Genomic DNA, 16,585 nt, shown 5'->3' on the forward strand with positions numbered 1-16,585 from the left:
CAGATGCACCAAATCAGCAAGTTTATTTTCTTTTTTTTTTTTTTTTAACTTCAGGGATCTATTTTAATTTTGGTCTCAGATACCATATCCTGAGAACACTGATGAGTGTGTCCCCCAGTTTCTACATCTGGTGGCCTTTCTGCAGAAAGCATCAGAACTAATGCTGAGCTTTGCGGGGTACCCGTGGCGCTGTCACGTGTCGTCTCAGGCTCCTAGCATCGGAGTGCTATTCTCTCCGTGGCAGTATGGTGCAGCAGGTGGGAGAACAGGTTTGGATGTGTGCTCACTCTTGCCACTAGCTAGTCTGGAGACCTGAATTGGCCTCGCTGAGAGGTCTACACTGTATCACGGAAGTCGAAGTTACATCTTAGAATTTCAACAGTGCCCTCTCTCCTGAGGAGAAGGCCTGGGTCAGGAACAAAGTTGCCAACCAATTCTGTTGCTTGGATTGAGGTCTGCTTATTAGCTCCGGAGACTGGTTTACTCAAGTTCCACCAGAAACCTGTTTGTCGCCTCTCTTGAGGGAATCGTGGGCGGGGAGAAGGAACACCTACTGAACCTGGCCAGAGCCCAGCGCTCGTGCCCACCAGCTGCAAGAGCTCGGGGTACACAGCTCAGCGGTGGAAACTCACCCCTCCCAGACCCTAACGTGTGATGAGTGATGCCAGAGGGAGAACGGAAAGCACACACCAGGGCTCTGAGTGGATTCTCTCACCTGCGCTGGGCTCACTTCCTCCCTGGGGTCTGGTGAAGCGGCTTCTTAGGATTTGAGATTGCTTTTACTGAGGAAGGAGGTATGTCTAGCAAGTTTGAGCTGCAGCCCATCCTACACCTGGAGACCCAGGCTCACATGAACTAGAACATTTTAACCTCAAATATACCTCTGTCCAATGGACCATAGTTCCTCCTCGTTATCGTGGAAAGCTTTCTCCTATTCTCTCGACCCACTAAATTGTCAGTTCCATTTGGACCACGGGCCATATCTTCCACACCGAGTGCAACGCCTGGCACATAGCTATCCCATAACTGAATGAATTCACAAATGGCCAGCAGGCACGTGGTTGTTCCAAAGATTTCAGTGCTCACCACCAGGTGGCTCTCACCTCCCTCAGGCCCGGTGGCTTCTCCAGGAAACCACACTGTTGTAGGACCTTAGGGATTTTTTCGTGTTAAAGACACTTGCCCAGAGTCACACCATTAGTTTACGACAGAGTCGGGGATAGAATATAACTCACAAAATATTCAAACTCTGAAGTCATACTCTGATTCCTTGAGGTCTGGCTGCTGCACCCAGAACTTCATGCGCAGTGACAACTTCCCATCAAGCTGAAAAATTCGGCAGGACCAATGCGTCCGGTGAGTGCAGTTGGTGACAAGTGGGCTAACGTCCCCAGATCTTTCGTGATTTCTGCAGCGAGGTTCCAAATGGGTTCTCTACCACCAGCAGCAGCCGCATTTGGAACTCGCTAGAAATGCAGCTTTTCAGGCTCCACGCAGACCAGCGGGACCTGCTCAGTAACTGGGGTGGCTGTGTGAGCAAAGCCCCGGGAGGGCACTTGCACACAATGACGCCGATTCTTTTTAGGGTTTAAGTGGTGGTGAAGGAGCTGCAGGAACGCAGCCAGCGGGCAAAGGCCACGTGCTGCCATGTGTTCAAGGGGTCCCCCGTGGTCCTGCTTTTCCTCTAGCAGATTCCCAGCCCTTCCTGCCTTTCTCTTCCTTGCCTGGTTTCCCCAAAAATAAGACCTAGCTGGACAGTCAACTCTAATGCATCTTTTGGAGCAAAAAATTAATATAAGACCCGGTCTTATAGTATTATATTACATTATATTATATATTATATTATATATTACATTATATTATAAAGACCTGATCTTATAGTAAAATAAGACCCGGTCTTATATTAATTTTTGCTTCCAAAGATACATTAGAGCTGATTGTCCGGCTAGGTCTTATTTTCGGGAAAACACGGTACACACAAGACCCCCAGGCTCTCATCCCTGATTCACATGGGGCAGCTTAACAAGGTGAAACACATAGAACACTGTGTCCATGATTCTGACCCAGTTGGTCCGGGCAGTGCCTGGGCGGCCTAGTCCAGGCTCTCCAGGTGCTTCTGAGGCAGCACTGAGAACCCCGCCAGATGGCCAGAGTGGTCAGTCACGGGAGAGTCACTGTGTGGGGGGTGGGAGTCATTATTTCATAGCGAGAACCTCTAATGGAGAGAAAACACAGGCACAACTGAATGACTAATCTCATCTCCAGCCCATCCATCTTTAGAAAGGCGTGATGAATCGTCCGTCTAGTTCAGTGGTTCTGAGGCTGACCCCTGGAGGACCCCAAGACTCTCAGGGAGCCTTAACAGTGTAACTTGCCCTGTTCATGTTAATTCTCACTTTAGTTTCCAGACACTAAATGACATGATAGCATCACTGGCAATAGCGGTTGGAATGTATACCTATTTTGATCTTTAAAATGGTTTCATTTCTAATAGGATATGTATCAATTACATAACCCCAAAAGACAGAAAGCTCCTTGCGGGGGGGTCTTCAGTAAACTGAGTGTAAAGGGGCTTCTGAGATGAAGACTGGGGACCATGGCTGGCATCTACAGACACAACTTTATTTTTCCTGTAACACTGGTGTAAGACTGGCCCAATGTACTACCTAAGAAGTCAGTTATGATGATGAACCATGAGGGAAGTTTCTTCACACCCACTCAAAATGTAAGGCTGAAAAGCCAGTTGAATAGGAAGAAACTAAGGAAAGCGACAAGGGGCCTGTCTGGAAGTGAACCAAAGCATGAAGCTCATTTGCTGCTTTGATTTACTCCACAGACAGCTTACTAACTAGAAAATGGTTATGGGGACCCAGAGGTTCTAGAACGGGCTATCGTTCAGATGAAACGTGCAATGGCTCGGAAGTCATTTCAGTGGGAAGTCAGCCAATTCCAGGCCCACGTGAGCCTCAGCAGATGGTGTGTGGCCTTTCCCTCCCCACCCCCAGGTAATTCCTCAAGTTAGACACCAGCACAAGATGGTCTCTTTTCCGCATACTTTATTTGTTACAAACATACAATTTTTAAATATAGACTGTAAAACTCCATTTGCAAAAGTCTGCTATTGTAAGGAGTACACACCAGCAGTAAGGATTCTTAAACTTTCTCTGTGAGTTTTTTCTGTCAGTTTTGCTAGTTAGTGGTAAATACGGGACCGCCACTTAGAGACCTGTCTGAAGCTTCTGGCCGTATTCACATCGCTCTTCTGAAGAAGCCCTGCTCGTCTGGACACTGACCCACGTGAGCCGCACCCTCCACGCAGTGGGATCAACAGACCATGAGACTCTGCTTTCAACAGTCTCCAGGAAGTGTGATTCTGAATGGGTTTGTTTGAATTGCCCATGCAGCTGTTTGTTAAAGTGCATTCTTCTTTTAAAAATAGGAGGAATAATCTTTACTCTTTAACCAAGGTACTTAAAAAAATGAACTTTTTGGTCTCTCAGCAGATATTCCCAAACTGATCCTATCACTACAAATTTCAGTGTTCTATTTACAAATATTTATAGGGTTACAGGTGGAGGGGACCTTACAAAATTAAAGGTGCGGCTTCTCTTGAAGCAGAAATCAGTCCTACAAATTCACATATAGGACACACTTGGTTTACAACACAAGTATGTGGGTATTTACAGACCGAGACGACCCAAAACCGCTGTAAAGTAACCTCCAGCCCAAACTCTACTTGTCCACATACATCAGGAAACTGTCTCCTGCTACAGAGATCTGCTTTGACATCATTGAAATCACAGCTATGGGTTCACCACTGGGAGGACATAGACCCCCGCCCCCAGAGCAAAGCCTCAGTGTGAGGAAGCCCTGGGAGGTGGCTGGCGGGCAGGTTCCTACAGAATGGAAACTGTTAACTGGAAACACCTCAGGAGACGGGTGGATTTTAAAAAAAGATCATGGAAAAACATCTGCATGAAGGTGCAAAAGGAAGAATAAATCCCTATTACTTTTTCAAGAACTTTAGAAAAAAGAAGTCCAAATCCACTAATAATCTTATTATCCAAATATTGAAAATCGTTGAAAAAACTCAAATATACTTGCCTGCCACCATAACATGCAAAACTGTCGACTTTGTGAGTATGCTCTGCATTCATTTAAAACCAGTTTCTGGCCTGGCCCATCCATTAACTTCTAGGAATCCAGAGCTTCTGGACAGAGGTGACAGGTGGGCTGGGAGAAAAGGGTTTATGCTTCATATCTGAACATAGTTTATAAGGAAACGCCCAAATTCCTACATACAAATGTGCTTAGTGATACCGTAAAATCCTGTTTATCAGTTTTCTTAGGACTCTCCCTGCGGTTATGTGTCCCTGAAAAAGTAATTTTAAAATGGAAAAAATATACTACTTGCCATGCAATTTCCAAATATACAGACTTGTGAACCAGCCTGCTGCTGCGACAGGGTAAGACTGGGGATGAGTCTGTCTCTAAGAAGGAAGAGATAGTCTAACTTAGTTGTCTTGACAGACTTAGCTGTGGAAGTTATTGAAGGTAGGATAAAAAAGACAGACTGTCTTTTGCAATATGCTCATGGACAATAAACTTGGGCAGGTCTATCGCTTTCTCTCCAACAATCCACGTATCTTCATGCGAGAGATGTGCCCAGCCCTCTTCTCTACGTCGAGGGAGATTTTACATATGACACAGGCAAAGTGAGACTTGCTCCAAGACCCAAAGTCTCATGTTAACTACACCGACAGTCAGTCTTTCTTTTATCAAACCTTTTGTTAGAATCACCTGTAGAAAAAAATGGTAACATTTGAGCTTCAAATAAAGCGCTGGCCTCCCTTTACTGAGTCCTACTGAGCAGTGAAACTACGACATGGCAGTTGCTGTTGTTTTAACAGGGCGTTACCTCTCCCAACTGGAATGTCTAATTCAAGAGGCAGGAGTCAGATTTTCAAGTGAAAAGTAAAACAATAAAGGTGATTACACTGATGGCATATTTCCGATTTCATTAGGAAATATAAAATACATTCATAAAGGTCTTACGTGGATAGACATACGGGTATCAGTTGGAAATTACTTAAGTTTTCATGATGCAATTTTATTATTTTCTAAATTTAATTTTCAGTACTGGCAATTGGATCACATTTGTTGAAATGAGTCTGTTAAATCCATCGGTAATGAAACTAAGTTTTAAGACTGAGGACTGGGAATGGTGACTTTAACTAAACAGGAAAGCTAGCTGTATCAAGAGAACGCACCATTCAGGGGGCTGCTCCTGCGAGCTCTCGACACTCCTTGGGTCTGACATTTGAAAATTAATGACTGTTTTTCTAGATTAAAAATGGGAAATGAAGTTACAATCTGCCATTTCTACCTTATATTGGAATTTCAAACGGGGCATCAACATTTTTTGTTTTTAAGGTAAATGTGGTTCTTTTCTACAATCCCTTCCCCCTCCCCCATCCACCTGCCCCACCCACACACCCATTATCCAGTTTATTCAATGGGAATAGTGACTGTTCAGGAAGATAGCTAATTGGCTTACAAGATTCTAAAACCAACTTTGAAAACTGATCAGCTCATTCATTGACTCTAATTTCAGCACTGTTGACAAAAAAAAAAAAAAAAAAAAAAGTTGCCTTAAGGCTTGAGGGAAAGTAACTAACTACACTGTGAATGCAGCACTGTCACTCTCCAGCCACTGCAATGAGCCATACTCTTCCTACCAGTCAGAACAATCTTCACAAGCAGCTTATCTACGGGGCCCAAGGAACCACGATCCATGTCACAGATTCCACGTCTCTCATGATCAAAAAGTGCTTATCTTGAGAAAAATGTTAGGGTTAAAATGACAACATACAAAGTAAGATCACTCCACATGTTCTCAATGAAGTACAAAATGGGAAAGAAGCAAAAAATAGATGGGAGGCTCTGCTCTCTGAACAAGCCTCATGCACGTGACTCAGGGTGTACTAAAATGAAAACTGCTTTTTAAGAGTTACAGTGGGATTTTTACACCACTATATATATTCTACAACCTGAGCTTGAACACCAAAGCAGTGAACTTTGTACTTATCAGAGCAATTCTGATACTTCCTAAAAATAGAAGACAACTCAATTGGATTACTAACTCCAGGATCCAAACATTACATTTCCCCAATCAATAAGGAGACACATTAGACACTAAGAGTGCTGCAGACGACTCGGCAACGAGTCATTTTTAAAAAGTCCCTTCTCTCCTCCCCCTTCTCCCCGATCAAGGCCACGCTATTTGCAAATGAATATCTACTGAGAGATCGGTTGTACACTGGACAAAGTATCATAACCAGGTTCAAATGAAAACAGAATCTACAGTGAAGAATACTTATGTGCATGGCTTACACACTCAAGCTTCTGAATTTCGTTCACCTCAAGAACAAGGTAGACACAAATGAACTGTCACCTTTTAATACCTTGTGCAGATCATTCTACCACCTGTAAAGCCAGTCAAGGTCATTTAACAAAGCGTCCTCAGCAACTTGAGCGCCTGAGGTGCGCAGCCGTTTACAGACCACTCAATATGAGGGCACTACTATAACCGCCTCTCTTGCCCACAACCCTGCATTTTCAGATAAGACAGAATAATTGTTTTGATTTGAGAAAACTGAAGCTTGAATCTCTTAAAAGACCTGCAATTTACTGCAAAGTGATCAAGAGGTAACAAAGGAAGCAGGAAGTTAATGGCTGCCCACACTGGAAGCCTCTCAATCATTTTGCCGTAAATAATTATGGAAAGTGACCTGACAAGCAGCCGTGTGACTATCACAGCTCCAGTCATTGTACCACCTACACGCCTCCCACAGTAACATAGGGTGTCTGGGTTTTGGTTTGGTTTTCGCTTTGATTTTTGGTGCCATGCAGATTTACACTGTGTTCGGTGCGGCATATGCACTGACAACTTCCTCTGCTGACTAGAACTACCATTCTACTTGAATGACAGGTAGGGACAATAGAAACCAGAAGGAATCCTGGGATCTCGTCACAGAGTTTTGCTCTTTCAATTCTGTTCCTAAAATTGGACTTCTCACTTCTGTAACTGCAGCAGTTTGAGAAAGGGACATTCCACCAATTATTGGAGAAGAATTTTACTTCCCTACTTCTCAGGAATATGACAATTTTGAACATGTCATTAGCTGGGCTGTTTGCCAAGGTCAAAATACAAGCCCTAAATCACTGTTCACAGCAGTGGTTGAAAACACTACATTTTCTGCCTGGATTTAACAGCGATCATTTCCTTTAATAAACCATATTTACGACCGGATTCTCCAAGATGGCCCGTTAATATCGCCTCGTTTAACAGAACACATCAGAAGTGCAGTCTCTGTGCTTTGCAGACTTCTATTGTCCCTAGTGACTGGAATGAGGATCAGTGAAATGCTACATCAGTCCTCAGCCCTCCTGCAGTGGGAAGAGAGGCCATCGACCGCCCCTGCAGGAGAAACAAACCTCTGAGATTGGTTAAGACTTAAAACCCACCACTATGACATTTATTTACCACTGACTCTTACATAGGCAGGTCAAAATTTTAATATAAATTACTTTTCCAACACATAGCTTATGCATTCTTTGCTCCTTTTTTCGGAGGATTCTCCAATTGATATCTAAAGATTTACATATGATATATTACTGTTCTATGGTCTAATGACTAAGAAAACTTCTCTGGTAACCAAAGCTGATTCCATATATGGCAGTGTTCTTGGCATATACTCTATACGCCTCAGACCACTTCCACATTCTTTCTGTTCAGCTAATTATAGCTTAATAGCCACTGGTAAGGATTGTGAAGACCCTGTCATTTCTACAGAATAGAAAGGCAAGGCTAGTTACTGCAATTCAGCCAGACAAAAAGAAAAGAAAAAAGAATAAACCAACCCCTTAAAAAGGAGAGGTACTGCACCTTTGCAAAACTGAACTGGCTCACTGCCACTGAGCAACAGGACCACCGCTGAAGCAAGAAAGCAAGTTGGTCTACACAGGAATTGTACATGGTTTGAAAATGAAGAAGTTATAGCAGCCAACTAACTGCTGCAACCTTAATTCTCATTGCTGCCTCAGAGTTTGAAACTTAAACAAGTTTCTGCAAACCTAATGCTAGTTTTCTCAGCTCCTTTACTAAAACTATTTAGGGTTTTGTTCTCCGCAGCAAAGAAATAAACACTCAAACACATAGGTAAATACAGCAGGACATTATTGAAAACAGCTGCCTTGTGGTACAAAATACAGTACAAGTATATGGATGTCATTAAAACATCGAAAATACTATTGCTCCCATACAATTTAGGAAACATTCTTTGCAACGGAGAAAAATTTTTAAAAAAGAAAAGCTTTAAAAAAAAAATCTGTTTAAAAAGTCTACTGTGGACGATGAGTAGAGAAATAGTCTGAAAAGGGCACCGATGTTTGTGGCTCTTCCACTTAAAAAAAAAAATCTAAGATTAACAGTATTCTGAATCATAGTCTAATTTTTAAAAAAACCTAATTTTATATACACAGTTATTTCCCCCCTCTCAGCCACAATGCATGAAAACGACCTTTTTGTATATTACTTATTTCCCAATAAATACAAAAAGATTGTATATATTGAATAATACCAAAATAAGATAATAAAAAGGGTATGCAATAAATTAAAAGGCAGCTCAAATAAAGGGCAGTCATGCAGTTAAAAAAAATACTAAGATTGTGGAGGTGGGTTACTTGCCTCCTGGTTGAGAAGGTGTCGCACAAAGCATACCTGAAACTTTGGAAAGAACATTAGCTCCCATTCGACTCAAAGTGAAAGTTACCTAGGTCTGTGACATTTCTAGGAATGAATACCTTTCGATGGGGTGGGATTAACTTGATTAGTAAAAACCATTTCTATGGAAAATCCAGTTAAAATATAGAAGAGGCGATCCTTGAAAACCCCAACTTTTATTCTTGAAAGACAGCTGGATAACCCGGCAAAAGACAGTTTGTTGAAATTTCAAGATGGTATAAAAATGCTTCCAGGAGATAAGTCAGCACATTCGTGTTCACTCCGGCTCCATGCGGATGGAGTTCAGCTTCCAAAGGGCACATTGCTGGAATCGCGCATCCATCATCTGCCAACTTTGATTGTGAGGTACTGATACAGTGGATCAAGTTCTTAAAAATTTATTTTAAAAGAATAAATGATGCTGGAATTCTGGACCTGAGGATCTTTAGTATCTGAACAAATCCACAGATTCAACTGAAGGTAGAGGAAGACTTCAGTTTTGGTTACTTCCAACTTTTCTGTGAGGATGTATATTCCATTAAAGCTCAGGCTTGTAGCCGCACTGTTCCTTTTTCAAGTTTTATGGTTTAAAATCCAGCCAACCAGTGGCCAAAACAGCCGAATTAGCCACAATTCACCGGCTCACACTGTGGAGCCACAGGGATCTGGCTGTCATTCATACCTAAGCCAGTTCTTGGTAATGACCTCCCTGTTTAGAGATCATGGGAAGAACTTTAGTGAGCAGCAACCAGTCCACTCAAACAGTTTTTTTCCTTGTGCTTTATGCCTGATTTTTCCTTGTGCCTATCTCAGCAACCTCCAATGTGAAACTGCTCTTTAATTTTCAAGAATTTTTGCCAACTTTTAAAATATTTTAGTAACAGATTCTAGTTCAAGGACTGACACCTGAATCCATCTGCAGCCTGGAAAACAATTCTGCGAAGACAAGACATGGGCCAGGGTCCAGGTAGCGTGCAAAACCATTCTGAATAAAATAGATACAATTTGTTGCTGTGTTCCCCAGTGACTCCTTGAATTCCTATTCTGCCCTGTCCGTGATGATTTCAAGTTGCATTCCTTTTCATGAAACCTGTACCCTCAGAACCAGTAACTACAAAGGCCTCTCTCATCAAGAATTCCATGAAGATCTAGATCCAAAATGCTCATTTCAAAGGAGGTGAAGGGATAGACACTGCAACAGTGAGGTCTGATGACATCTTTCCACCAAGTTCCCAAGTGCAACACATACTCAGCTGTTATCAAGGGGTAAGGGCACCTCAGAGGTGTTCCTTGGGGCCCGGTGTGATGTGCGAGGACCTGTCCCGGTCAGGACTCTCCTGATGGGTTTAGGAACCTCGGCTGGGAAGCAACAGAAGCTGACACTAACTGCTCAGCGGAAGAGAGCCGCTGTGTCCTGTCTTCGCAGGTTGCTGTCAGTTCCTTGCAACTTCCCTGCTTTTCTCTAATAGTCCGTGACTGTTCTCTTATGGTTATTTCTCATCATCAACTACGTTGTTTTAAATGTTTTCTCCCCGTGGGGCCTCCCCTGCTCCCCGGCAGGTGTCTCACTGGGGGTGAGCAGGAAAAGGAGCTCTTCAGCTGGGGGGGCTGGGGGACAGAGGTGGGGTGGGGGGCCCATCGGGGAAGCGGCGAGTCTCAATCCTCATCCCCCTCCTCACCCTCAGACTCGTCTCCGCCGCGTCGCTCATAAAGCTTATCCCTCTGCCGCTCCTGGATCTCCTTCATCTCATCCGCATACCGGCAAAAGGCGCCCCCGAACTTGCCCCAGGCCTTGAAGGGAACGGTGATGGCGTTGCGGTAGGACGGCTTCACCTCGCTCACGCGCAGGAACACGCCGTACTTGTTGCAACCCACGTCGAAGAAGAAGCGCTTCGAGTCCACCGTGATGGAAGTGCCCTCCGGGAGCTCCCCGTACAGGCCGCCCCCGGGGCCCCCCGCGCCGCTTCCCGGGCCGCCCGCCAGCTCGTCGTCGTCGCCGCCGTAGTCGTCGATGAGCTTGGCCAGGGCGTCGCGGAACTCGATGAGGCCCTGCGCGGGCAGCGCGATGGTCTGGCCGCTCTGCAGGCCGCCGGGCGCGGGGCCGCCGCCGCGCGTCACCGTCTGGCGGATGCGCAGGAAGCGGCCGCGCTGGTTCTCCTTGAGGTCCAGGTAGTACTTGCGGTTCTCGCGCACCAGGAACTCGCTCTTGAGCGCGCGCCGCGGCCCGCCGCCCTCCTCGGCCGCCGCCGCCGCCACCTGCTCGGGGCTGCTGGGGCCCAGCTGCGCGTAGTGCTCGATGAAGTCGCCCAGGTAGTCGCGGAATTCAGCGGCCACGGCCATGGACAGCGTGAGGCGGCTCTTGGAGCCGCCCGCGCCCACCTCGGCGATCTTGAGGAAGCGGCCCTTGGCGTTCTGCTTCACGTCCAGGTAGAAGCGCTTGTTCTGGATATCCAGCCGCTTCGAGGCCAGCTCCTGCGTCTCCTGCTCGCCGCCGCCGCGGGACGCGGGCTGGAAACTGCCTGGCCCGCCGCCGCCGCCGCGCTCGCTGCCGCTGTCGCCGTCCGCCATCTTCTCGGCCGCCGCGCCCTGGCCGCCGCCCGCCGCCCGCCGCGCTCGCGTCCCCGCCCTCTGCCCTGCGGCTTGCTCTCCGGGGCCCCCCAGCCTCGCCGCCGGCCCGCTCACGCGCTCCCGCCGCTCATAGCCGGCCGCCGCCGCCGCCCCCCATCGCCCCCGCGCTCCGCCCCGCCACTTCCGCCCGGCCCGCGTCCGCTTCCGGCGCGCGCCTGCGTGACGCCACCCGCCACGCCCACCGCGTCCTGGCGGCCGGAAGCACCGCCAGCCGCGGCGGCGGGGCGCAGGGCAGTGACGTCACGGCGGAGAAGGGCAGAGTGGGAAGGCCACAGGGACCGTGGGGGTGACGGGAACGCTGCGTGTGGTCGTGGTTCGGATTTTACAGATGTGCCCAAATTCGTCGAAGCGTGGGCTTTAAATAAGTGCATTTATGGTACCCAAGTTATACCTCCACACAGTTACTTTTAAAGAGAGAGGCATTCAAGGGGGGACGATGCTGGGGTCTTCCGCCCGCAAATAAAACGAAACTAACCCGCTAGGATTGTTGGGTAGTAATCCGTGAATCGTGTTTAGCATGGTACCTAAATTACGGTGAGTGCGCAATAAGTGTGCACTCAGCTTTAGTTCGTAGAATGCACACTGCCTGGAACATACATGATAACGTCGCTGTCATTGTCATTATTACAACCTCGGAAAAAAGTGGTAAAGGCCTGAACTAAGACGGGAATGGGGCACTCAAGGAAGGCCTGGACTTTCACTGAAACCTATTACAGGCACTGACAACCATTTTATATGTTAACTCAGAAGAATACATGTTTCATGTGTCATACTGTATGGAGAAACCGGGATGGGTTAAAGAAGTAAAAAACACGGCTTTCCATAAGGGGAAAGTCACTCGTCCTGGATCTGAATCCTATACTAGCTGTGTGATCTTGGGCAGTTGAGTTAATCTGTTTATTCATTTCTTAAATGGGAATAATAGTACCTATCTCCTGGGGTGTTACAAGAATTACATACAATAAAATGAATGGCAAAGACCTTAACCTACACAGGAATCAGGAGGACGGGGTAGAAGGAGCTATCACTACCTAAGTCATCAGGAGAACCCTACAGGAAAAACTGTTTACCATGGGGCTCTGTGGCTGTAACAACCCCTCCCCTTAACTTCCTCTTCCTCTCCGTGAAAGGGACTTACTGCTTTTTTGCTTTTTTTCTTCCTGTGACTCACCATGGGTACTCGTACTGGATTGCAATAGTTTCTTTTTCCCCCGAGTAAATCCTTTTTGGTGACAGAATGCCTAGTCAATTTTGTTTTATAGTTGATAAATGAGATAAAGCATATAAAGCATATAACCTGACTCAGAGGAAGCTTTCCCTGAGTATTAATCACCTCGTCTCCTGTTTCATAAAAAGACCCAGTAAGATTATGTTTGTAGTTCATACGCCTGATGATTGGGTGTTCACTCTACTGGGTGTTCACCGCCCTCAAACACCTTGTTATGACATGGGCACATTACCCATCTGATGTGAAAAGAAAGGCCCAAACAAAATTAGAATACTAGCTATCAGCCAAACACAGGAGAATCCAGGGGAAGACATGAAATTTTGGGGCCTTGGACATTTAAATCTTGGAGAGGATTTGGACATTTTGAATCCCAAGGGAAGGAATGTGATGTCAGGTATCACGTGGCCTTCATGAAAGATATCCATGCAGCTCCTTCTATAATTTCTTGCTAACCAAACTACTTCCCTGCATGGGGACCCCAACATTCACTTTATGGAAAGGACTCTCTACCCCTCTGTTCATTTCTTATCAGTTTGATTTTAACGAATCAAGTTCTATTTTAGAGTTAGATTTATTGTGTGAAGATTAATAAACAGAAACATTCTTTACATTGGAGTGGGGAAGGCCTGTATGGGGAGCTCTCTTGCCCTACCCCTCATCATCAATTATCCCAACCTGGAAGAGCCCTACTTTCCATTTCCAACAGGAAGATGTTTTTCTACCTTACTCCAGCAGGAAGAAGGAGGATCTTCTTGCCCTGCAACCACTCAGCCAATGAAAATCCACTATACTTCAAGCTCCCAGTTTCCTCGAATGGACTGTTTGTTTACAACAGACCCTCTGAACTTCTTTTTCCTCCATAAAAGAACATTCCTCTTCTTTATTCTTTGGACTTGCTGGTGATTTACCTGCCTTTAGACTGCATGAACCAAGTTGCAATTCTTTGTTGTTCCCAAATAAACCCATGTTACTGGAGAAATAGCTGGCTCTTTTTTCAAGGTCGGCAATTGCTTTGTTTCCTTTGAAATTTCATTCTTTGCTTTTAAGTTTAGAATCTTCTACCCTCTCAAATATTCATTTGATAGTCACATTTTTTCAGACTTTTTACTGTTTGATGTTTAATATATGTGATTATATCATATACTTATATTTAACTCTAGTTCATCTGGAATACACTGTGGTGTGTGGTATGAAGTGAAGGATCTAAAAAATTTCCTTCAAACGACCAATTGTCCCAGTACTATTTATTGAATAACCCTTCAAGCACAGATCACAACAGGTGGAGATGGGTGTAGGTTATTTTGGGCAGAGGGAACATTTGTTCCCAGATGGCTAGAAGTCTAGTTTAGCTGGAGCCCAGGATTTGTGAGGAGGGGGTGGTGAACAGAGTGGAGGCAGCTAGACTGGGGCCCATCAGAGAGGCCCTGACTTATAGGTGGGAGTTTGGACTTGAGTCAGGGGGAGTTCCCGGAGCTGTGTTAAACAGGAGTGTGACGTGATGCCTCTACTTTGTGCTTTGGGGAGGTGACCCATGGCAGAGGCCAGCATGGGTAGGCTCTGTTAGGAGGCAATGATGTGTTGCAGACACAAACCAGCAGGACCTGGACATGGCTGGTGGAGAGGCAGGGAGCATATGGGACTTTGAGGCAGGAGAAGGGTCAAGATTTAAAACCCCGACATGGGAATGTGAGAGAAGACTAAAGGGTGGTTTTAGAGAGAACGCTCTGAGTGACCAGCTCCCAAGGCTGTTCGGGGAGGACAAGTTCTTGTTGGAGGTGAGGGGCTTACTGGACTGAGACCTCAGAGACCCCTGCAAGTATTGGGTGCCCCTCCCCCACAAAGTTCACAATAAACTGCACACCACAGGACGAGCTGCTGTGTTACATTTTTGGAATATCAAAATTTTTCCCTGGAAGTTTATTACTTCTTGGTAGCCTGAGCACCTGCTGTGACTGCCTTTTGGCAAATCCAGCACAAATGAGAGTGGCTGTAAGTGTCAGTGTGTTAAATTTAAGGACCTGGCTAGACGCCCAAGGGACGATGTCCAAGCAGCTGTGCGACCCCAGACAAGCAGAGTCGAGAAGAGGGGCAGCAAAGGACATGCATGTTGGGAGCTGCCAGCAGGCAGGGTGGACTTGACGTCAGCTCCCAGGAGGCTGCGTAGAGAAGTCAGGGACAGGAGAACAAGATGGGGAGAGAGAAAGGCTGAGGGGGTCAGATGTTACAGTTCACGGTGGGCCCGCATGTGCACGTCCCACACGTCCTGGAAATGTGCCCAGAGTCACACAGCAATTCAGAGGTGTGGCTGACACTGCCGCTCGAGTCTCCAGCGCTAACTCCTGCTTTGACACTCTCTTTGGGGGGGGGCTGCGTGGAAGCCAGATGTCACAGTGCTAATGAGTGAATGTATCGACAGGAGTATGGTTTGAGGGGCAGCTGGGGTGACACAGGTGGAGAAGGACAGTAACTGGCAGAGGGAAGCATAAGGCTGCCCAGAGAGACCTGAGCCATTCGGGGCATGGTGCTGGGGGAAATGGTCATTAGTCGAGGGCCTGGATTCAGCATGGAGGGAAAGGGTCAGATTCTGTCTGGGGGGGATGACAAGGCAACCTTCTTCCTTCTTCTGAGACCAAGGTGAGTGAAGGCGAGCCACAGGGGCTCCTGATAGAGAGGAGAGAAGATGGGGCTGGTCCTGCTAAAAGGCTGTGTCCACCCCAGGGCCCGAGAGTGAGGCTGTGGGGTGAGGAGGGTGTGAGGCAGAGACTGTGAGGCCGGAGGGACGAGAATCCAACACGGCTGGGGCAGAAGCACCTGCTGCTTCCCGCCACTCGGGCTGCAGGAGCAGATGGGAGCAGCCCTTCCAGGGCTGGGGAAGTGGTAAGGGAGAGAGGGACTGCGGACAGTGGCCTCAGACAGCCGACCCCTTCTCCTGGTTCCAGGTTGGGAGAAAGAGGCAGCGTTCGGACATTGCAGGGCATGCCTTTCCCCCCTGCTAATCTTAACATTGAAACTAGCAGAGCAGTTCAAGAATAATACTTCTTTGTCCAGACCTCAAATGCTAACATTTTACCACATCTGCTTCATCATCTCTCTTTTTCTATTTTCCCTTCCAGAGCCATTTGAGAGTAAGCTGTGGACATGATGCCCCTTTACCCTTCAACATCTTGTCCCTAAAACGGGGCCATTCTCTTGCCTAATCAGGGCACAGTGATTGAAATCAAGAAATTAACACAGATTCAATACTATTATCTAATTGACAGATTTGATTCCGATTTTGCCAAGCGTCTGAACTATGTCCTTTGTAGTGAAAGATCCTGTTGCATTTAGTGGGCTGTGTCCTTTCTCTCTGACCCCTCAGTCTGTCTGTCTTTCCTAGCATTTTCTGGAGTTGACGTCGCCGGGGTGTGAAGGCCAGTTACTATGTAGACTGTCTCCCACTTCGGGTTTGGAGGTACTTCTTGACCTCAGGCTGAAACCCTCGTGCCCTGGAGAGCCTAGGGGTGGGGTGTGTGTGTGTGTGTGTGTGTGTGTGTGTGTGTGATCAAATCAGTGGAAACCACCAGTGAGCTGTCCTGCTGTGCATGATAAGAAGCTGTCCGACTTCTTGGGCTGTCCTGCCCCCTTTCTACCCAGGAGGACCGTGGACGTGGGAAGCAGGCAGGATGGGTTTTGGAGAAACTGGAAATGAGGGCGATCCCCATGGGCGCTCGCACCAACCTCCCCGGGTGCAGGTCGGCTTGACGCTCTGGGCACAGGGTGCAGCGGGTGTGTGCTGAAGCCGGCAGGAATGTTTTCTTGGATTTGTGTGGCTGGAAGCAAGTGTGTTCTTGCACAGTCTAAGGAGATTGCCTCACCCAGGCTGGGCAGAAGCCCGCACCTGCTGTATATTCTGGGACTTTTGTCTTCCGTGAGGTAGAAAATCAACTCTCTGTGTTGATTTTCGG

The 16,585-nt window shown here is 46.8% G+C and overlaps 1 protein-coding gene and 1 non-coding gene across 2 annotated transcripts; one reads left to right on the forward strand and one right to left on the reverse strand.

Annotated features, from left to right (window-relative positions):
- Nucleotides 1-8,559: 8,559 nt before the first annotated feature.
- Nucleotides 8,560-11,383, reverse strand: PURB (purine rich element binding protein B). Its single transcript, XM_033088181.1, has one exon. It carries the CDS (start codon nucleotides 11,351-11,353, stop codon nucleotides 10,442-10,444), a length of 912 nt encoding a protein of 303 aa, XP_032944072.1. The 5' UTR covers nucleotides 11,354-11,383; the 3' UTR covers nucleotides 8,560-10,441.
- Nucleotides 11,384-12,782: 1,399 nt separating this feature from the next.
- LOC117012604 (small nucleolar RNA U13) lies at nucleotides 12,783-12,883 on the forward strand. The gene has a single exon (XR_004421208.1). It is a non-coding gene; the product is annotated as a small nucleolar RNA U13 (small nucleolar RNA).
- Nucleotides 12,884-16,585: the final 3,702 nt, after the last annotated feature.

This window comes from Rhinolophus ferrumequinum, chromosome 20 (assembly GCF_004115265.2).
Source record: "Rhinolophus ferrumequinum isolate MPI-CBG mRhiFer1 chromosome 20, mRhiFer1_v1.p, whole genome shotgun sequence".
NCBI classification, from domain to species: Eukaryota; Metazoa; Chordata; class Mammalia; order Chiroptera; family Rhinolophidae; genus Rhinolophus; species Rhinolophus ferrumequinum.

Coding starts and splice junctions, on each gene's coding strand:
- PURB (XM_033088181.1), bottom strand. CDS start 11,353: ATGGCGGACGGCGACAGCGGCAGCGAGCGCGGCGGCGGCGGCGGGCCA.